The sequence below is a fragment of the Nasonia vitripennis genome, assembly GCF_009193385.2.
Source record: "Nasonia vitripennis strain AsymCx chromosome PSR unlocalized genomic scaffold, Nvit_psr_1.1 chrPSR_random0002, whole genome shotgun sequence".
In the NCBI taxonomy this organism is placed as follows: domain Eukaryota; kingdom Metazoa; phylum Arthropoda; class Insecta; order Hymenoptera; family Pteromalidae; genus Nasonia; species Nasonia vitripennis.
The window spans coordinates 223202-246021 of NW_022279661.1; the positions used below are offsets into that span (position 1 = coordinate 223202).

At 40.8% G+C, this 22820-nt stretch overlaps 1 protein-coding gene across 1 annotated transcript in view; it reads right to left on the reverse strand.

The window, feature by feature from the left end:
* LOC116417962 overlaps positions 1-18623 on the reverse strand; it is a 229226-nt gene extending 210603 nt beyond the window's left edge. The window contains exons 1-2 of the mRNA XM_031933158.2: positions 18222-18623; positions 2842-3020 (exon numbers count right to left, since the gene is read on the reverse strand). Coding sequence (XP_031789018.1) covers positions 2842-3020; positions 18222-18490 — 448 coding nt within the window. The 5' untranslated portion in view covers positions 18491-18623. The remainder of the gene's footprint in view (positions 1-2841; positions 3021-18221) is intronic.
* Positions 18624-22820: the final 4197 nt, after the last annotated feature.

Here is a 22820-nt window from a genome sequence, read left to right on the forward strand (position 1 = left end):
AGCGTGATAAAAGTCACCCCCATAATCAGCACAGCTTTCATAACTTTATTGTTTATTCAAGTAATTATTATTATTATCACTATTATTATTACTATTATTATTATTTATATTATTATTATTATTTTTAATAGACAATAGCATAAATATTTAAATTTCTTTTTTTGTTGGACTATTATTTTTATCATAAGAACCTCAAAACTGGTATCAAATTCGTTATTTTGAGGAAAGAATGATGAACAATTATTTTTTTTTAAAATCCATTACACGTGGAAACAGAAATTATATCAAAAGCAACCATGATATGTATTGCGACGGAATACGTCGGTACTGCCTGTTATCTTGTGTTTATACTCGGCCAGCGGTTGAGCGGCGAGTGAGAGCCGCTCTCGCTGCAAGCCTAGAAGCGTGACGTCACACGCGCTTGCCGCGTAGTGGGGCGTTCGCTATTATCGGTGTGCTCTGCGTATTAAGGTGTGAGTCCAATATAGTATGCGCGAATTATATAGTCAAAATGGGATTTTGACTATTCGCGTCGATACTGTGTTGTTGTACTGTTAATCTTTGATATACGTGTAGGACAAACAAGGGTTTGATCAGCCGTTAGCTTTTCAGCTGTTCTCAGAGTATGATAGAGCGTTACAGAGTATTGTTGAGAGTTATCGAGTTTTGTTGAGTTTGTTGTCGATTGTTGGTTTTTTTTTTAATTATTGTTGCAACTGTCAGAAGGCTTCAGTAAGGAACCTGACAGGAATTGATACAGTGATTGAGTAATAAGCCGGTGAGTGCTTATCGAGTATAAACTATCGTCATCAGCAGCAGCAACGGCAAGCAATCTCCAGTAGTTGGATTTTTGTATTCTTATTTATTTATATTTCAGAATATAGTTATTGTTTTACTTAAAGTAATAACTCGTGTATTAATTTGTGTTTATCCGTGTTCCGAATTTACTGGCGCGAGATCATTTAGTTCCTGGTCCAGAATTAACCGGTGCAACTTGTGCTTCGGCGAAATCCTGATTATATTGGGTTTGAGTTATTAGTGTAGTTGTTAACGGGGTTTATGACCAATAGAGTTAGAGGAAAAACTCCGTTACAGTATTTTTTTAAATGTAGTAGTGTAAAAAGCGTCATTAAAGTCACCCCTAAAAGTAGTATTTATTATTTTACAAGATTAAGTTATCTTTATTCTGCTGCCATGTTAGAATTACAGTATCTTATTTGTGCTGCATTAGCTCGCAGAAGCAGAGCTGAACTCTGCATTTGCAACGCGGGTAACCGCTGACAAGGATTAAGTCCCGTCGCATCGTGGGATAGCGGTCCAGCTTGCACTTCGTACAGTGCAAGCTTAAGGAATAAGTACCCCGTTCTACAGTCTATTAAAAATAATAATAACAACAACAACAACAATAATAATAATAATAATAATTTTTTAATATATAAAATAAGGGTTGCAACCCCCTAGGTCATAAACATATCTTATATCTTACGTTTCTTATGAAAAATATTTTGCACTTGGTTTTATCTAAAAATATTCTAGAGATTCTAAAATATCTAGAGATATAATAAAAAAACGATTTTTGGGGTAAAATTTAGGGATTGTTTTCACCCCTTTAAAGTGGATGTCGGCACGAAAAAAAAAATACGTGTCTCTTATTTTTTCAAATACTACAACATATTACAGAATGGTTGAAATTGGTAAGGTCGGGTTGGGGTACCTTCCTTGTTAGTGTAGTTATAACTCAGTGGAGTTACAGCTGGTGTACAATCAACGGCAATATTACATCTTCTCAACAATCGTCGGCAAAACTCAACTCAAGTTACGAGGATTATTTTATCAAGGTTATTGATTGCCATAATCTAATAGTGACTTGCATATTAAAAGTGAAATTCAAATTACATTACTCAACACAGTGAATATTAAAATACAAACAAGTGCTAATTCTTTAGAAAATCAACAACCTGTAAAATATTGTAAATAAAATAAATTAAATGCATTTCAATCAGTGATGTGAAAATTAAATTTGTTACTTGGAAGTGTTGCATTTATTTTTAACCACCCATCCTCAGCAGCGTCTCATTTATGCAATTCTCAAACAAAAACAATGATCTACTTTTTCAACTTTTCAAATTTTACGGTGGGATTGTTAAAGAAATAGTTGTAAACCATTTTCAGAATTAAATTAATGCTAAATGAACTACCATAAAATAAACTTGCTAACGGGAATATGAATTAAAATACAATTCTTACAACTGCCTTTCAAAAGAAAAGTTCAAAAAAAAATTTTAAACATATTTTTGAAATTTTATGCTAAATCAATCGACTATATCTCATATTGATTTTTCTTCGATAGAGTCAATCTTCCGGCAGTCATTTGATTTATAGATCTTCAGAAGTTGCTCAAGTCACTTTTGCACAGCAATGACTATTCCATACAACTAAATTAATTTCTTATGTAAAGTTATTATTTTTGCAAAATAATTTAAACATTAATAAAATATTTTTTGCAGATCTTTAGTTGTTGATAATTATTTTGTGAAATTGATGGTAAATTTGATAAAAACATATAATGTTATTACATGTTTTTATCAAATGTGATTTTTTCAAATAGGGTAATCAATTTTTTAAAAGAAAAAAAAAACAAGAATTTGTTATTAATTTTTACCACATTGAAACACAAACAAATAATGCTAAAAACGCATTAAAATTAACTAAATATTTGCAATACAAATTAAGTAAGCACAACTCCTTTGGCGTTTTCTACAATTGCACTATATAAGATTCAAAACTGGTATGATTGTTTAGAATTCTGAATTCAAAAAAATTAATGAAGCAGTAGGTTACCATGTCTTCGTTTTAAGGTTATTTCCTCATGATTCACAATATTTCTTCGAATCTCGTTAGTTTCAGATCCAGATGCGGTAATTTTTCTGTGCTTTGTTACTACAATTGCGGGCTCATTGAATTTTGGAGCTTCTTCTGGTCCATTGAAAATAGATTTGTTTCCTTCCGATGAATTAAGTCTGGAAACAAGCATAATGATTTAGAAATAGAATTATTATATAGAAAATATAATAATACCATAATATAATAATACCACCGTGTACCGTGCACGGTACACGATGGTAGGAATTAGAAATACCTGGAGATAAATTATAAATACAATTAGATTTGAAAGACGATTCAAACGTACATATGGAAACGAAATATAAATAACTATCAAAACTAACTGGAATGGGACGCATAAGCATTTAATTTATAAATGTATATACAAACCGATATTTTTATTTATAAAAGTGTTATTTATAAAGTTTTTTCACGCTATTGTTGCTCGCTAAAAGAGATAGCAACTTTTTTTCTGGGAAAGATAATCGCGTGTAACGTGTGGGTCAGTACACATTTTCGCGTCATTCGTGGTGCATGCACGATGCTCGATATGCGGTGCAACGGGAATCGTGAATGCAGCAAGCATGTCGTCTACATGTCGTCCAGCTCAGCGCAATGGGGACCCATATTGTCTTCGACTCCGTCACACTTGCTACACAGTCGTTATATCGAGATCGATTTCAGCACAGTCGGAGCTTCTCTCGATCAATTAAGTCGTATTGTCTTGTGGCCCATTCAAATTAGAATAGCGAATTTTCCGAACAGCTTTCCACAGATGGTTGGAATATTCAAAGGTCCTGCCAAGCCATCGAGCGCATTGAACTTTTTTCAACCATTTATTCAGGACTTGCTTCAGGTTCTTCAGAATGGTGTTGACTTTATGAATAGAAACTTTGCTGTTAGATTGAGGTGCTTTGTCGACGATGCTCCAGCTCGTGCATTTTGTTACTCGTTTGCCCTATCACAGTTAGCAAAAGATTTATACGATGTAATGTTTCCGCTATAAGTTTTTATTGTAAGTTGTAAATATTTTGTACCAATATTTGAATAAATATTAATTATATCAATATATGAAAAATGATCTTTTTCTTGTGTAAAACCCAAAGACCCCAAAAAAAAAAAATCCCCAAAGCTAAAATTTAGAGTAGTTTTTGCGGCACCGTGTAGTAGGATACATATGCATACAATCATAACAGTTGAGATTAATTCTTCACGCAACCGTCAAAGAGGAAATATCAAAATGGGGCCGGAGCAGAGCAGGCATCGAGGCATCGAGTCCACATGGGAAGAGAGGCAACCTCTCTTAAAATCATCTGATCAATAGGATAAAGACTCTTCCACCAACCATGCATTTACAGAGACAAAATCGAGTCATGTATCCTTTTCCCCAAATACCCAATCATTTCCCGCAAAAGATGGATATAATAAATTAAAAAAACAATAATTTTATAACATAAAAAATAACAATCGGCCCTTTTCAGGGCCACCATTATATTTGAAAACGTAGTAATAATCTCTTTACAGTGCGTCACGCTGGGGATCCGCTATACGGTAACCAACACTCTCTCTGTTGGAGAGAGAGAGAGAGAGCATGGGTCTGGTACGGTGTAAAGTACAAACACACGAGAGAGCTGTGTCTGGGGATGCTTTGGGCTGGTATGGCGTAAAGTGGAGGGGGAAACATCTGGTGTCTGCAAACACACGAGAGCTGCGTCTAGGGATGCTTTGGGCTGGTATGGTGTAAAGTGGAGGGGGAAACATCTGGCGTCTGCTCTCCACAAAACTTGCTGGGTCTGCTATGGCGTAGATGACCCACTTATAGTTTAGCAATAGGTCATAAATCATTTGACCTAGTGTTTATACATATAGGTCATATGTACACACTTTATATACATATGGGGGTCATAAATCATCTCAATGACCCACTTAGCTACTGTTTACACCTGTTAATGACCCACTTAGCTACTGTTTACACCTGTTAATGACCCACTTAGCTACTGTTTACACCGTTAATGACCCACTTAGCCACCGTTTACACCCGTTGACCCACTTAGCTACCGTTTACATGTGGTGACCTACTGACACTTGACCTACTCCCCCTCCCCCACTTAGGCCACGCCACTTAGGGTAGAAGGGCCTATTTTGTTTCAGTTTTGTGGTATAAGGTGGTGCAGATGAAGCAACCACCGTATCTTGCGGCCCTCTTCCAGAGATGCCAGGAAAGGTCGTCGACCCGAAGGGAAGATGAGAGGGACCTCGTGGTTCCGGGGTCTCGCACTAGCACGGGCTTCTATTCCTTCCGCACATCGGGTGCGAGACACTGGTATTCGATACCCCGTAGCATCAGACGCCTGCCTTCCTTAAGTCTATTTAAATCAAATGTAAAAAGGCATCTGATGCAAACCCACGGTGTCTGTCCACTTTAAAAGCCAGGGGTTGTGCCTTATTATGTATAGGTGTATGTATTTTTTTATATATTATTTAATTATTTATTTATTTATTATTGGTCCTTTTACACCCACTTCGACGAGTCTTTTGACGATACATTCTATTTACTTATTTTTTCTACCTCTTGACAAACTAGGCCTTTACACCTAGTATGACAAGTCTTTTGACAATAATTATTTATTTATTTATTTATTTATTATCTATATATGTGTGTCTGGCGTGTTCGACCAGCGTTCCATGTGTGTGTGTGATGTATGACAAAGCGTTACACTATGTACATATTCTTATAAGACTGTGATATAATGTAATATCATGTGTAATTTTTAACCTGTAATATTTCTTCTTTTTTTGGCTACCAAGAATAAACGATTTATCTATCTATCTACCCAAGCCATCCTAGACAGCGCCAGATGGCGCGTCCTCAACGTCCTAGCTGAGGAGAAGGAAGCTGCGGCTACATCGCATCCTTCCCCGACGAGGAGGAGGAGGACGAAGTGGTGCCAGGGCCCGAGGACGAGGACATCCCGGCCGAAGAGGCGGAAGAGGCGACACCGCCGCCGCCACCCCCATCTCTGCGACGCCCTAAGATGGCCCTAAGCCCCAGGGGGACGCGATTGCCTCGCCCGCAGAAGAAGAGACTGCGGCCGAGACGTGGGCCATGATAGGCCCGAAAGTGGCCGAAGCCATAGAGGCTTCACTTCATGCGCGCACCCTGGAGCGCGAAGCTTACAAGCTTTATGATAAAGCTTCTAAGCGCTTCGGGGCGCGTTCCTGCGCCACACGGGAGAGAAGCGTTCGCCGCCGCCGAAAAGGCTCGACGAGAGCCAGCAAACAGGAAGAAGCTGCGCGAGAGCGCGCCCAGGCCCAAGCGGAGATCCGGGAGGCCGAAGAGGCCCTTGCGCGCGCCCGCCTCAACCAGGCAGGAGGAAGGCCTGCAACAGGCGCTACAGCAGCAAGGCCGGCAACTGGAGTCGCAACAGCAGCACGTCCCTTAGGACGTACCAAATGCTGCTATATGTGCGGGCACGAGCGAGCGACTCGCTCCGACCGCTGCCCCAACCGCAACAGTTCGCAGAAGCAGAGCCGAGCTCTGCATTTGCATCGCGAGTTACCGCCAACGAGAGTAAAGCTCCGTTGCATCGTGGGAAACGCGGTCCTGCTTGCGCTTCGTTTAGCGCAAGCTTATCGAATATTCACCCAGTTACAAGTCTTATTAAAATCTTTGAAATAGGGCACTCATAAATAAGCATCAAACACATAACAGACAAGAAATCATGGAAAATAACAAAACGCATTTATGTTACAAGCAAATTCAAAGTATATAAGGGTAGCGGTGCTACCGACGGCACAGTGTATAACTCTGAGACTTATACTTGCCATCGGCGCGCTACCGCGCCCCTTGATCAATATTTCATGAAATATTACAAATTAATATTTAATAATCATTTCGTAAAAGATTCAGTGAAATATTTCTGCAATATTTTACAAATATTCCATGAAAATATTCATATGTTATAAAATTTTATGTTTCTAAAATATTTGACATATATTACAATAATATTATGGTGAAATATTTCTTGAAATATTTTTTTTCCTAATATTTCATGCTGTGTGGGAAGGCATGGACATGGAATGCAATGATTAGCTAAAAGATTCCATTTTGTGCTACCTACATTGAGTGCTTCAACTAAATTAAATCCAAAATTAATTACTTCCAGTCGACATAAATCAAATCACCAGGGCGATGAATCACAATTTCGGAATTTATGTTATTTCGTTTTAAAAACAACAGACTTAAAAATATATTTTTATGATTCATCGGCGTAGAACATAGTTTTTTATTATATTCTCCTTTTGCTCCCGCGTTGGAGGAAGCTACGTGCCAATGGATTGGCAGCGGTTTTTTTTATATTTTTCAGTTATACAGGATATACAGGGTGAGAGAAAAAAACCGCTGCCAATTCATTGGCACGTAGCTTCCTTCTAACTAATTGTTTCTATCATAAATTGTTATGTGACAACTTCCCGAAAATCGCATTAAAACTCAAATGCGGTTTCGAGAAGTTTCCACATGCTAGAAGGTAGGCGATGTTCAAGGCTACTAAAATATCAAATAGCCAAGAATGTCGCTTATCCGAGCACCTTCCCCTCAAGCAGACGAAGAAGCACGTGCGATGCTGCGTTGCAGTTTCGACGCTTCAATGGTTGCTAGGCCCCGTAAGGCCTAATGAGAGCAACAAGCGTCGACGCTGTGACGTAGCGTAGGGGAAGTAAACGAAGTACAGCGTGGGAGTACACTGTCACGACCCTGCGAGGAGTGCAGATCGCGAGATTTTGTTTTTCCAAAAGATTTCACTAGATAGATTTCCAGAGATTTTACTAAGTTTCTGAATTTGAAAAGAAAAGATAATCTTATTTAAATCTTGCTTCCATTCAGTGAGAAAGCTAACATTGTAGTAGATTTTCTAAGAATAAAGCACAATTTTGAAAGATTAAAAGTGTTCATTTACTGAGGAACAGCAAGGTAACTCTTGAGTAACCCACACCAGAAACAACAAGGTAAGAATCAAGATAAATAATTATTAATTCATAAAAGAGAGGCAGGGAGATAAGGGAAACATCAAGTTGCCACGCTGACCACGTCCCACCCTGCTGTATAGCAGGCGACTACAGTTCTCATATAATCAGCACATTGTTCGTAGCTAGCTCCTGCTACGTAACACAAATATATTAATATAATTAAGTTAAATCCTTACACTAACAACACTACAAGTTAGTCTCTATACACTAACTATGTTTAGTGTTTATTTTATTTTAACATTACAAAATAAAATTTATAATATTATATCTTTTACTTGGGTTGTAATTTATGGATGTAATGTTTAACATAATTACTTCAACGACTTTTCTCTATGCGAAGTTTCAAATGCGTATGCGTTTTTGAGAATACGATTTGATTAACTGATTTGAGAACTAATTTGTGGAATCGCTTGAAATTTATACAGTAGGTAGTTTTTATTTTTAATATTCCCTATTATTTTATATTATTTATTATATTCCTTATTATTTTAATATTCCCTATTTATATTTAATATTCCCTATTACCATAATTTTTTTCAAAAAGATCCGTTGTTTCATTATCAAGTTATAGCTTTTACAAAAAATTGCCCATTTCGGTGTATAACAAAATTACGACGAACAATTATCTAAATTATTCACGGTAAAAAGATAGGTATTTTTATTCTCTTTCAGGTATATATTCATTTATTTACTTTCGTAAACATTTTCGATAAATTTATCACAAAAAACTATCATCGTAAAACTTAAAAATCGCTATAAAAAAATCGATTCAATAAAATAAAAAATGGGCTTTCTTTCCACTATCGCACAGGAAAAACAAAAAAAAAATGAGCCCTGGTGGGCTAAAATCCACTGAGTAGAGGCTGAGATCTAGGCGTATACACACGCACACACACACACAAGTACGCAAGCTGCATGCCAACCACAGTCGAAGCCGTAGGTCACATAAACGGGCCTCGAGCGGTTATAGAGAGACACAGGAAGGCACGCATTACCGGAGACCTCTATAAACAGGCACCCTCTGGGAAGCGAGATCACACGTGGAGCACAAGCCATGGAGGCCCCTGGTGGACGAATGAGGGGGCCCTATAAACGGGCATCTCCCGGGCATAAGAGAGTGTCAGTGGAGAGTGAATTACCGCTGATAAATTCGGAGAAATGCTGCTCTCAAACTAATGGCGGACCGCCGTGTTTGCCGTGCGGTGCGACCCGTAAGCTGCCAAAAGGAGATCCTGCGGGTGGGGAGGCGATCCGAGGTTGCGAGCCGAAGTGACCTGAACCATCTTTGGCTTCCGCTGACGGCAAGACGGGAGGCCGACATCTAGCCAGTGTCGGTTAATCGGCTTAGGCGAGTCTGTGGTATTGCTTGACACCTGCCATAAACTCTCCAGAGAGCCGAACACCTTGTTCGGGGTGGGAGGCTCGAGAGAGCGGAGGTGGGATAGGGCGATAGCGCGGGCTATATTCTGGTATGATGTACCCAGTCTGGCACCGCCTGCAGGTCACGAGCCATGTCAGCTGCCCCCATAGACGGGGGGATCCAGGGGGTACATACCGGGACGAATTTTATTACTTTAGTATGGAAAAATCGGCCGAAGGTATGGCAGTCCCAAGTAAAGATGGGATGAGCCAAACGTCACCCATCTTCCGCCAAAACCCAAACAAACCCGAACTGCGCGAGAGGACCCCTCCGCCACCGCCATCACCACAACTCAGAAAGAAGGCGAGGAGGGACGTTGTGAGTGAGGTGGCGGAGTGATCAAGGGGGGAAAAAGAGAAGGGATGGACCACAGTGGGAGGGAAGGAAAGAATGAAAAAAGAAAGAAGAAAGAAGAGGATGAGGGAAGAGAAGACAAAGGAGAGAGAGAAGAAAGAAGGAGAAAAGGGCGGGGGCCCGAAACCGAAACCCCCAATAAGGACGTCCCGTCCGGACGCCATTAAGATAAAGGCATCGGGCGAGGAGTCCTATGCAGACATCCTCAGGAAAGTTAAGTCCGCGCCGGAACTGAGGATGCTGGGGGAAAAGGTCTCGCGGGTCAGGCGCACCAGGGCGGGAGAGTTACTCCTTGAACTAGACCGCCCGGGAACGGGATCGCCGGAACTGGAGAAAGCACTAGCGTCTACTCTCCTAAGAACAGCAGAAGTACAGATTCTGACTCATAGGGAGACCCCAAGAGATAACAGAGGCAATCACAACGGCGACCGGGGCAGAGCCACCCCCCGATAGCATCAAACTTAGAGGGGCATACGGGGGCACTCAAGTGGCAAATATTCGGCTTCCCGCTGCCGCTGCCAAAAAACTACTGGCAAGCGGGAAGTTGAGGATAGGCTGGGTGAACTGTAGGGTCCGACGCCGAGAGGCACCTCCGCGGTGCTACCGGTGCTAGGAGACCGGGCTCATAACCCGAAACTGCAAGAGCTCGGTCGACCGGTCGCAGCAGTGCTTCCGGTGCGGCAAAGAGGGCCACAGGGCAGTGGACTGACCAGATGAGGAGAAAAGGGGCAGATACGAGGTGGGAGCACATATTAAGAATGATTAAGGTGCTCCAAATAAACCTCAGCCACTGAGCGGTGCCCCAGGATCTACTGTCCCAGCTGGTCAGAAAAGAGAAGGCCGACATTGTCATCGTGTGCGAGGAGTACCGGGACCTCGAGAGACCAAACTGGGTAAGGGATGCCACTGGCAAAACAGCCATCTGGGTGTGCGGAAACCTGCACATCTCTAGGAGGATTGCTACAAACCTGCCCGGTTTTACATGGGTGGAGGTGGCGGGTGTGCGTTGGTACAGTTGCTACTTTCCGCCCAGCAACACCACTGAGGAATTTTCGAGGTTCCTGGATGCGGTAGTCACCAGTGCACGGTCCTCGCGATTACCGATTGTGATCGGGGGGGACTTCAACGCCTGGGCAACGGAGTGGGGCAGCGCGAGGACAAACGACCGCGGACGCGCACTCCTCGAGGCCTTAGCGATACTGGAGTTGGAGGTCGCTAACATGGGAACAACACCAACCTATTACAGGGCGGGCAGGTCGTCCATAATCGACCTCACCTTTGTTGATACCAGAGTGATGGGGGAGGGGTACGGTTGGGAAGTTAGCGACCGATACACGGGCAGCGATCACCAAGCACTCGTCTACCAACTCCACCTGGCCAACGGGACGAGAGGGCCAACTAAAGAAGGAAGAAGGAGGAGTGGGCACCTTCGACCGAGAAGTCTTTCTCTGCTCCCTGGAGGGAGCCGCGGTAGAGGGGACTCCGGAAGAAGGAACACGGGACATTATGAAAGCCATAACAGCGGCCTGCGATGCCTCCATGACGGTCAAGAGTAACCCTCGCGGCCGTCCACCGGTCATCTGGTGGAATGAGGACATCGCAAAGAAAAGGAGGGACTGCCTTCGTGCTAGGAGGCTGCATCAGAGAGCAAGGAATACGCCACTATTCCAGGAGAGAAGTGCAGCTTATGAGAGCAAGCGCAGGGAACTCAAGGTGGCCATTAGTACGGCCAAACGAGAGTGCTGGCGCGAACTATACGAGGAGGTAGATCGGGACCCGTGGGGTAGACCGTACAAAACGGTAATGAATAAAATCAAACCTACGAACCCGGTTGCACCGACCTGTCCAGCCTTCCTCGATAGAGTCGTGTGCCACTTGTTCCCCAAACATCGGGAGCGAGCAGCTGGTACGGGCCTGATGGAAAATAATGATGCAGCCGAACCGTCAGACGTTGGAGAAGCCGAATTAAGGACGGCTGCAAAGAGGATTTCCGTATACCTGGCCTAGCGAAAAAACTGCAGCACTGAATGTCCCAGAATTTTTTCTGGACACATTCAGAGCGTGTCTAAAGGAAGGAAGCTGCCCGGTGAGGTGGAAAGCGCAGAGGCTGGTACTGCTACCGAAGGGTAACAAACCACCGGAAAACCCATCATCGTACCGGCCGCTCTGCATGCTGGACATTGCCGGGAAGCTATTAGAAAGAATAATATGTGCTAGGCTAGCGGCATCCATCTGTCGGGCGGGTGATCTGCCCGACAACCAGTTTGGCTTCAGGCGGGGTCGTTCAACCATAGACGCAATAGACCGGGTTGTGGGCATAGCCGCAAACGCCATCAGCGGGAGCCGGGGCACGAGGCGCATCTGCGCTGTAGTAGCCTTGGACACCCGAAATGCCTTCAACTCGGCAAGATGGGTCGACATTATGTTGGCCCTAGAAAAATTTAAGGTGCCACTTTACCTGAGGAAAGTCGTCTCGAGCTACCTAACGGACCGAACCCTTCTTTATGACACCGAGAGGGGCACAGTCTCCCGTAACATCACGGGAGGGGTGCCACAGGGCTCGGTACTGGGGCCCCTCCTCTGGAATGTCGTATATGACGGCCGGCTCAGGCAGAAGCTTCCAGAGGGGGTATCCATGGTAGCATTCGCGGACGACATCGCACTAGTAATAGTAGCAAAGAGCGTTGAAGAGATTGAATATCTCGGAGATAGCTCTATCGAGGTGGTGGCTACCTGGTTGAGGGACCACGAACTTAGTCTGGCGGCCGAGAAAACAGAGGCGGTGCTCATCTCAAGCACGAAGAAGAAAGAGTACCCAACCTTCTCCGTGGAAGGAAAATCGATACGGTCGGTGGACGAAATAACGTACTTGGGTGTTACACTGGACGCGCGGCTTACATTTAAGAAACACCTGATGAACGCAGGTTCGAAGGCAAAAAAAAAAAAACACATCCATACAAACATTTTCCAAAAACACTATATTTTTATTAAAAACACTTCAAAACACATTTCTAACATGTTTTTATGATAACTTTAAAATTTACTATTACAAAGCTTCCTTAGGAAGAAAGCAAAATTGGGACCTTAATATCTTTTGAACTAATGGATTTCATTAGCTGCGTAAAGAACTTAGCCGAGAGTTATAAAATAACTATCTTTTCCCAAAATTTCAACTTAGAAAAATCACTTTTTTTTTATTTTTGCTTTTTTACTCGACAACTAGTGGACAAAATTGATTGAAATTTTTACAGCAAGTAGATATTATCTTTTTTTAATGTCATACATTTTGGTTTTGAAGATATGAATTTTTTTTTTTTTTATATCACCTTTTTCATCATAACAATTGTACGGAAGGGTCAAACTGGAAAATCTTTCGGAAAAAAATATGCTCTTTCAGAAGCACTTTTACTGAATTTATGGTATACATTATATCCTTAAAAAAAGCAAAAGTATTTTTTTCAAAAATCGAAAAATGGCCATAAAGTAGCCATAAAATGGTCAGAATCATAAAAAAAAACCGCTCGCAATTCGTTGGCACGTAGCTTCCTCCAAAATAATTTATAGTTGCTATTTTTAAATTATAAAATTACAATATAGAATTTGTTAATTTATTTTACTACTTTTTTAGATAAATCTATTTGTGATTAAAACAATTACAATTCCTTATTCATTTATATTTGCTTAATGAATCTCCAGCTTTAGATCTAATAACCTCCTACCACATAAATCTTCTCAAAATATTCTCAGCTTTAGCGATTTATAAATGTAGCAACACATAAAAAAATGTAAGATATTATAGAAAAAAGTAATAAAATGTAAGAAACAGTAGGTAAGGGTTGGATTTCGGACATTTTTTATATTTTCATACACTTTCCTACGTTTTGTTACACTTTCATACATTTAAGTACATTTCACTACGATTTAATGCACTTTTTTATAGAATTCTATTATACTTTAATTAATATTAATAATAATAATAATATTATTAATAATATAATATAATAATTAGTATTAATAAAGTTACTAAACATCGTACATTGTAATTGTATTACTTATATAGCAAAATAGTATATACTTATATTTTCTTAAACACAATATCTTAACATTATGTTTATTATTATTGTTTAAATATTATATTTCTCAGAAATATCTTTTTTATTAATACCTAAGAAAATGTAAGAAAATGTATGTAAGTATAACAAATTGCAGTGGATTGCATTTATTACACATTGTTACATTTTTTTACATTTTGTTATGATAACATTTTCTTACGAAAATTATTTCTACTAGGGTAGCTTAAAAAGTAATAACCAAAAAGGCTTGAAATTTTTACAGGTAGTAGATCGGTTTTTATTATCAAATTTTTTTTTCAAAACTTTTGACAATTTAGTTTTGAAGATTGTAACGGGGTGCCCGGCTAGCCTAATTCGTGCGGCCGCGAAGATGCCGCACGTCTCTCTAGATCCCTGTAATCGCGATGGCTTTTTCCTCGATGATGGCCGGGTGATAGCAAGCGTACGTTAGCCGCTTAATCCAGTGCTATCACTGGTGCTATGGCCAGCCGGTGTCCGTCACACAGTGCGGAGCACCGCGCTTTCCTCCGCGATACGAACGTGGGTTCTCAGTGGATCGGGAGGATCAGGGGTTACTATTGAATACAATGAATTTACGATATAAAGAATGAGATATGTATTGTCAGAATCTTAACTTAGTTACTATACAAAATTCGCGCGCCGGTTGTGAGAGGAACGCGTTACGGATTCGCAGGGAAAGTCGGACCGAAGACTCGGTGGCCGCAAGTCTCGGTCTGCGGCGACTTCACCAGGATAATTAAAACCTTACTTACTCGGTCGTCGTCATCGGACGCTGCTAGCTCGGCCTCGCGTCTGCCCTCAGCGCACCAGGGAATGAAGCTCGGTTAAACCGTACTGGAGGCGTCCCTCCAGTCGCAAATGTCCTCTAGTCGCTCCTGTACTCCCGTCGCTCGAGGCAGATCACGGATTTACGTCGGTGGGTCGCGTGGATGTAATCCCGGTGCTGACGAAAACGAGTCTGACCCGCGCTCGCTTTCTCTCTCGCGGCTCTCTCTCCCGTCGACGCCGACCGCCGACGTCGTCTGGTCGGAAACTCGTTGCTTCGCGCGATCGACGATCGCGCGAGATTTAAACATCTCGTCGCTCGTTACAAGATATAATTTTTTTTTTTTAAAAAGTACCTTTTTGAACATAACAATAGAACGGGACGGTCAATCTGGATAATCTTGCGGCAAAATGTAGAATATAATTTTATACTCTGTAACGGAGTTTTTACACTACCCTGGTCATAAACCCCGTTAACAAATACACTAATAACTACTCGATCTCGCACTCAATACTATTTATAAGGAACCCTGCAGAAGATGTAGTCGCACCAGTTAATCCTGGACCGAGGACTAAGTGACTAACGCACTAGATAGGGAAAACTCGGAGCACTAGGAAAGAACATCAATAAAAACACGAGTTTGACTTTAAATGACAGAATCAACTATATTTGGTCCCAGAATTACATCACTGGAAATTGCTTGTGTTGCTGCTTGTTGTTGTCCTTGATGGCCGTTAGACTTTCCCAGAAAATAAGCACTCACCGGCTTATATCTTCCAACTCCAATCCAACTCCAATCCTTGCTGCAAGTACCCTATATCATAAGCGTCTCAACTGCTTCGCAACAATACACTTTTGTTATCCAAAACTAATAAAACTCTCTACTAAACACGCAGAATTGTTCTCTATTTGAGACTCAATTTTACCCTGATAAGCCAACGACGACTAGCCCCTTGTTTGTCTCACACGTATATCAAAGATTACCAGCACAACATAAAATCGACGCGAATAGTCAAAATCCCATTTTACTATATTGGACTCACACCTTTATACGCTGAGCACACCGATAGTAGCGAACGCCCCACTATGCGCCTCTAGGAGGAAGCAATATCAGTGTCGTAAGTTCATTTATTATGCAAAATAAAGTTTTAAATGATGTTCAAGCGAAAAATGAGTTACTTTTTATGTAATATTGAAAGGGGTTATAGTAGCTTTCACGTCAGTTTGCCATGATTCGTTGCGGAGTGTGCTTGAGTCTGTGGAAAGTGTATCAGTTTTTCTTTATAGTGTAACGCATTTTCTGAGGGTTCCGAGTGTCCAGATGGAGCCTAGGAGGAACATCGTGTTCGATGAGACATGATGATCGACATCTCTGCGTGGATGAACAGTCGAGAAAATCGATAAGTATATCAATAAGTCAATTTGTTAGGTTAGATAGATATTTACAAATCTTTTAAGTATCAAATAGTTATATTTAATAGTCCTATTATGTACCGTAAATGCTTTTATCACTTATTTTATTTAATAATTTCATTCCTATTCGTAGTAAATAGTCAGTAATAAATAATTTAACCTTACTTAATTAAAAAAGTTTTGAGTTTTATAATGTACAAATATATAAATAAAATATGATTTTTCAATATGTACATTTTTTTTGTACTACATTATTGTCTTTTCTTCAATGAATAGCCAATTTAAGCTTTTTTTATTATATGTACATGTCTAGTTATTTTATATATTTCACAAGTACGGAGGAAGAGCTGAAAGAATTAATAAACGAGTCCAGACCTCGGGTGCCTAAACTCAATGAATCAGATTTGATCGTCGAAGATGATGAAGATGAGGCAAGAATTGAAAAAGAAATATTGAAACTTTCGAGAAAGGTAAAAAATAATACATTATTTAATATGAACAAATATGTATAAATAATAAAAAAATCATATTTTTTTATTATTTATAGAGAGCTAAAGGCAAAGCAAAAAGATCTGAGCTTGATTCAATCAGTGGGATCGTCAATCAGTATCAAGAAACATTACAAGGGGATAACAAAAGCACCATACAAAAGAAGGACTATGAACCCAACAAACTGACCAAACAACTAAATGTACAGGTAGGATGCTATACACTCTGAGGGCTTCTGTATTTTTTTTCAAGCCTGGGCAATGTACCAGTTTTAAAATATGCTATTATTTTCAATTTATTATGTTAAAAATGGCATATTTTAAAACTGGTTCATTGCCCAGGCTTGAAAAAAAAGGTTAGGAGTCCTCAGTGTATTGCATGCTATCTGTACATTTAGTTGGACTTATCTTAAAAAACAATGTATAATTTGCTCTAGAGCACTAGCGTCGAAGCAAGTTTTGAAAGCAATGTTACATTTCTGCTTTGTGTAAAGTAATTGAACTATACGGGTAGCATGCAATACGCTCTGAGGGTTTCTATACTTATTTTCAAGCCTGGGCAATGAACCAGTTTTAAAATATGCCATTTTTAACATAATACTCTTTATATTACACTTTACTTGTTTAAAAATCATTTGTATCATTTATTTGTATTCAATTAAAATGCTTGCCTTACAATAAAAATCTTTATTTGCATTAATGTTTGATTTAAATAATATATTCAAAATAAAATTTAGTAATAGCATATTCGTATTCAGGTAAAAATAATGTACTTCAGGCATATATCGGGCCGGATATGCTAATCAAGCAATATCTTCTGATGTACTTCAGGTACTTCATTGTGTACCTGATAATGACCTGGCAATCACCACATTTGTTGCTTTCCGAACGAATACTTTAGGACCGAATAATTACCTCATTACACCCACGATACAGGCCTGATCCGGTGCTAAAATTGCCCCGGATCAGGGTCCTAGAGTGGATGATCCAGACCTGACATGCCCATAGGTGTGATTTCTTCTCGGGTTGGTACTAATTTCCAATTTATGTGTTATGAAGGGTCTGGCTTATATATATGTATATGTATGCAATAAGTGAGACTTTTATACAACACTTTAAATTGGAAATTATTATCTATTGCTATAGTAAACGTTTAACTATTTGTAGTGGTAAAATTTAAAAAAATCAGTAGAATGTGATGATACAGGTCACTATGACTACTGCATTCTCTTTCTCAATGATTCAGAGCAAAAAGCAAAAAATGATTGAGGGGGTCAACAGGTAAAATTATAAACAGAAAAGTTTAAATAAAAAAGAACACTGTGGTTAGCTTTGCCATGTTATTTCAAACATCTGCACAAAGTTTTAGATCCCTAGGATCAATACAAAAAAAATTACAAGCCATTATTGAGTTATATATATATTCTCCGTAGAAAAGTTTTGTAATCTTGAGATTTTGTAGTCTCTCATTTAAATTCTATTTGCACTAGAGGGCTGGAATCATGCCCAGTGCTTTCAAAAACATAACAAAGCTGGCACAGTGGGAATTTTTGCTGTAACAAGCTCTGTTAAAAATATCACATTAAACATTTAATCAAGATTTTGATTTAACAGAGTAAAAATTAAATTTTTTAACAGAGCTTTGTGCAGATGTATGAAATAACATGGCAGAGCCAGACCTTTGACGCAAATTTTGAAAAAAAAGTTCACCGAGAAGTAGCATCCATGAAATTACACCTTAAGTTTTTCAAAGTATATTAATAGTTTGTACATACATTTCTGGCATGACTTGAGATCTGCTGCTCATGTGCTTGGTTTGACTATGATGATGGGTCCCTCCAAACCTGCTAGAACTTCTGTTTTCATACCTACATGGTGATTTTCGCTTGCGATTCAGCTCCAGCTCCTCAGCTCTTTTTCTCTCGTACTCTTCAATCATCTTTTGCTTCAGCCTCTCATGCTCCCGTAGCTTGACTTCATTTTTCATCCAGAGCATCCTTCTCCTCACATACTCAACCAATTCATCTGAACTTTGTATACTCATGACTGCAATATATTTTTAACAGAAAAAATACATGAAACTGCACTAGAAAAAATGCACTCCATAAAACTATGACTGGGGGGGTCGGTGTCAGTCATCGTTGAGAATCGAGAGTATTTCACTGGGTGCTAATCTGCAAGTTCAGACCGTTGAAATATTTAGTCGTGCTGAGCGCCAACTTTACAGCGTATAAATTTGTCCAAGTCAAACTCGCGTTCCACGGACCGCGCGTTTCTCCGTTTCAGCTCGCTACAGTATTCAAATTCTTGCGATACTGTCGCAATATATATATATATATATAAGACAGTATCGCAAGAATTTGAATACTGTAGCGCGCTGAAACGGAGAATATATATATATATATATATCTCCGTTTCAGCTTTTATATATATATATATATGTGTCGCGCTTCCTAGCGGGCCGAAGGGCCAACCAAAACATGTGTGTGAGAAAACGCACGAGAGAGCGCCGCGCGGCAATTAGCAGTCGCCTGTCATACCTATCAGACGTCTTCACTTTCACCGCGATTCTTTGTTTCGATTATCGACAGTTTCCTTTTGTGTATCTTGCGTGCATGCGTATATCGTGCCTTCCTCGTGACCGGTATCATAGAAGATTCCCGTACGTGCATCTTTTGCCTATTGCTGCGTAGCGTGCTGATGATACCGCCGCCGCCTTTGTTTATTGACAGATGCCTATAGTCCCGAGGAGGTCACGAGGCATATTTGCAACCGAATAGCAGCAAGTGTGATTGTAAGTACTAGTTCCGTATATTGCTTCTCTCTCATTGCTATCGATGCTTCGCTCTGTCTCTCTCTCGCTTACGCTGCAACACTGTCAACTATCGGTTAATATACTTTGTTTTGCTCTTTACTCTTTGTTCTCTTTTATTTGCGCCTGACTCTACCTTTTCCCTGACGTGCTTGTGCGACTCAACCCGCGTTCTATCGTTATTGAAGCCGCGTAGCAGACCCACGACGCTCTCCGCGGGCCATCGTCTCCAAGGACGGCTTTTACACGGCAAATACTGTCTACCGGGTTAGGCTTCGTGCAGCCTACAAGAAGCCCGCTTCGAGCGGATATAATTTCTCCCTTACATATATAACTATTATAACGGGTGAGCAATCACACCGTTATAATACATATATATATATATATATATATATATATATATATATACTAGTAATATATATATATATATACTAGTCGCCAACCCCCCGATTCTTGTTTTAGTGTAAATTTAATTTTCAACGTAATTGTTAGAAGTAGCTTAATCAAGACAAAAAAAAGAGGTTAAATTCATACCACTTGCATCAATATATATGTATCATTTTTCAAGTAGTAAGTAATTTGTTTTTAAATATAGTACATATTATTAAAATTTGATATAGTGATGATTAAAATATAAAAATTGTGATGCGGGCAACAACTTTTACAAATTACTTTTTGGTTAACGGAATATTGTCTACGAAGAAAAGCACCATATAGATCAAATTTACCGAAAAAATCTAACGTAGATATATGTTGATACGTACCGTCATTATTTACGTTAGTAGGAAAAATAAGTACTACAAAGATTTAGAAAAGTAATAAAATATATTTCCAAAAAATAAATAAATATATTTATAAAAGTATAAAAACATTATTAGAGTACTTTATAACGGTGTTCGCAAACCGTGTATAAAGTATTTGAGAGGAATTGGCGACGATCCGAATGAGCAACTCGTTGCAGGCTTCTTGAAGGCTGTTCGAAGCCTGGCCCGTAGCACAGTATGCTGTACGTGCACGTCCTCGTGCACGTGTGCCCGCGGCGGCGTCGTGAGTCTTAATGCTGCGCAGCTTAATCGCGAATATGACGTTTGCGTCTTCGAGAGAAGGGAACGCGGGGAAAGTAGAGAGTCAGGCGAGAAATAAACAAGATAGATAAAAGATGAACTATGCTTTATGTAATCGTAAACCTACGAACAAATGCAGCGCAAGCGAGAGAGAGACAAAGCTAGGCTTACTACGGGGAGAGAGATCAGCAAACGAGCAGGTACTTACAATTACTTCCGTGCTGGCTTGCTCGAACGTGCGCCTCGTGGCTTTTCTCGAATACACAAGTTAGTGACGGGACCCTCGCTGGGCGGCGCAGATGATGCCTCGTGGCTCGACCTGGATGGCGTAAGCGGACAATAGGGCTTTCGCTGGGCAGCGCAGGTGATGCCTCGTGACCTTGGTCATGCAGATAAGTGCAGCGGGACGGCGAGCAGCGATAGCTGCTTAACTCGTGCGGAACTCACAAATGGGTCTCCCAATTAAACGAGATCGTACCCGGCGACACGACAAGACACGAATTCTCGTAGATAACGTACAGATCTCCGGCGTGGACACGGATCGCAATCGCAGGATCTATCCAGGAAATTAGTCCGCACCGTACAATAGCCGAAAGCAAAGTTGTCTCGCGGAGCGCGGCAGCGCGACAGCGCGGGCTTTCTCCCACTCTCTCACTCTCTTTCACGTGACACACTCACACACGCGCGCGGCTCTCTCCGTATTGCTAGCTGCTTAAGTGTGAACTCTCTCACTTACCTTGCTGCTGAAATATAGTACATGTTTACATGGATATGTACATGCAGAATATTATAGTTATTCACATATGTATTCGGAGGAGAGAGACATAACGAGAGCACGTTAGTCAACTCGTTATAACTTTATGATTTATTTATGAATACGTATGTGCCTATTGTAATTACTTTTGTTGTTGAATGATTTTGAACATATTTTGCATGTGTAAGGACCGTATTTAAGATTAAATACGGGCTGCGCAGTTCGAACAAAGAATTATTTAATTTGAGTAGAAACTAGCCGTCGGCTCGAGAGCCTTATGTTCTGGAAGTAACGAGGTTAGAAATTGTCTAATATCGAATTAAAATAATGAAGCTATGCCGCGGACCGTATAGTTAGATATACGCGACTTGTCGTAACCAGCTGTAGTCCCACTGTATATATGCTGACACACAGGGACTGTCGCGTCGCACGATTTGCTGTGTCGCGCAGTTTGTTGAGCGGACTCGCTGGTGTCGTCACGGCGCGAGATTTATACGCGGACTCGCTGCAGTGCTGCGTCGCACAATTTGTTGTGTCCCGCAGTTTGCACGAGCGGACTCTGTCGCGGTAGCGCGAGGTGGACGAGTGGACTCTGTCCGCTTGTCCCCGGTTGCCGATATCTAGGCTTAGTGGCGGACACTTCCTATCCGCTACTTATTTTACTGAGGACGTAGTGTCTCTGATATTCGATGTTGGTCCGTCTTCCGCGCTTACCTTCCTTGTGTCACCAATGGATGTAGTTTTTGAAGGGTTGGGGTATTAGTTTATTATATAAATAATTTATAACGCGGGTTTCTCTTGTTATTGTTATTTATTGGACACACCCGAGAACCTCAGACGCAGTTGTTTTACAGATTACTTAGCTTTTTATTTATGTGGTTTTAACTTATTTCATTGATGTTAATTCATAGTTCTTATCCTTTAATAGTTATACTAATTAGTTCGCAAGAAATGATAGACTTACACTCACAATCGTATCTACCGCACACTGGATGTTAGATAACTCCTTCGAGGCACGGCGGATGTTGACTGGTATTAGAACTACACGATTACTCGTGGCAGATGTAACTAACTCTAATGCAGCTGTGGTGTCCCACTAACGCCGGGTTGCAATTCGGCGGTCCTTCAAACTTAGACGTGCTCTACGATCGGTCAACTTGGTACGCGAGGGCCTATCGTTATAGACGAGCGGAATTAACCTGTACTCTACAGTGTATGAGCGGAATTAACCTGTACTCAACGTATGGAGCGGAATTAACCTGTACTCCACACTTACACTGTCTATAACGTTGCTTCTCCAAGGTACGCAAGGCACTGCCGTACTACCGCTTAGTCGTTACTCAGAAGGCGCTGCGTGGATCGGCTCCAGGGTTTTTAAAGACTCGGTGCCGATGCAAGCAGTTGTAAAATTTAGATGGTGAAGATAGCTGTAAACCAATCAACATTCGCCACAGGAAGGAAGCTTGTATGCGAGTGCTGCAATCGATCACGCGCTGGTAGTGCTGACTCGCAGGTCAGTCGCCGCTCTGGTTTTTGGCGTTCGGTTGCGCAAGTACACGACTGCAGTGTCTTTGTTGGCTACGCACGCATACATACGTGACGTCTCGCGTATACACACATGCGCCCATATGTTGGATATAACATGGCACATTACACCTCCCCCCCCAGAGTATTGCTGTCCTCGGCAATGGAGCCGGCGCAAATTGACTAAAAAAAATGTGCTATGTTATTTAATCCACAATTA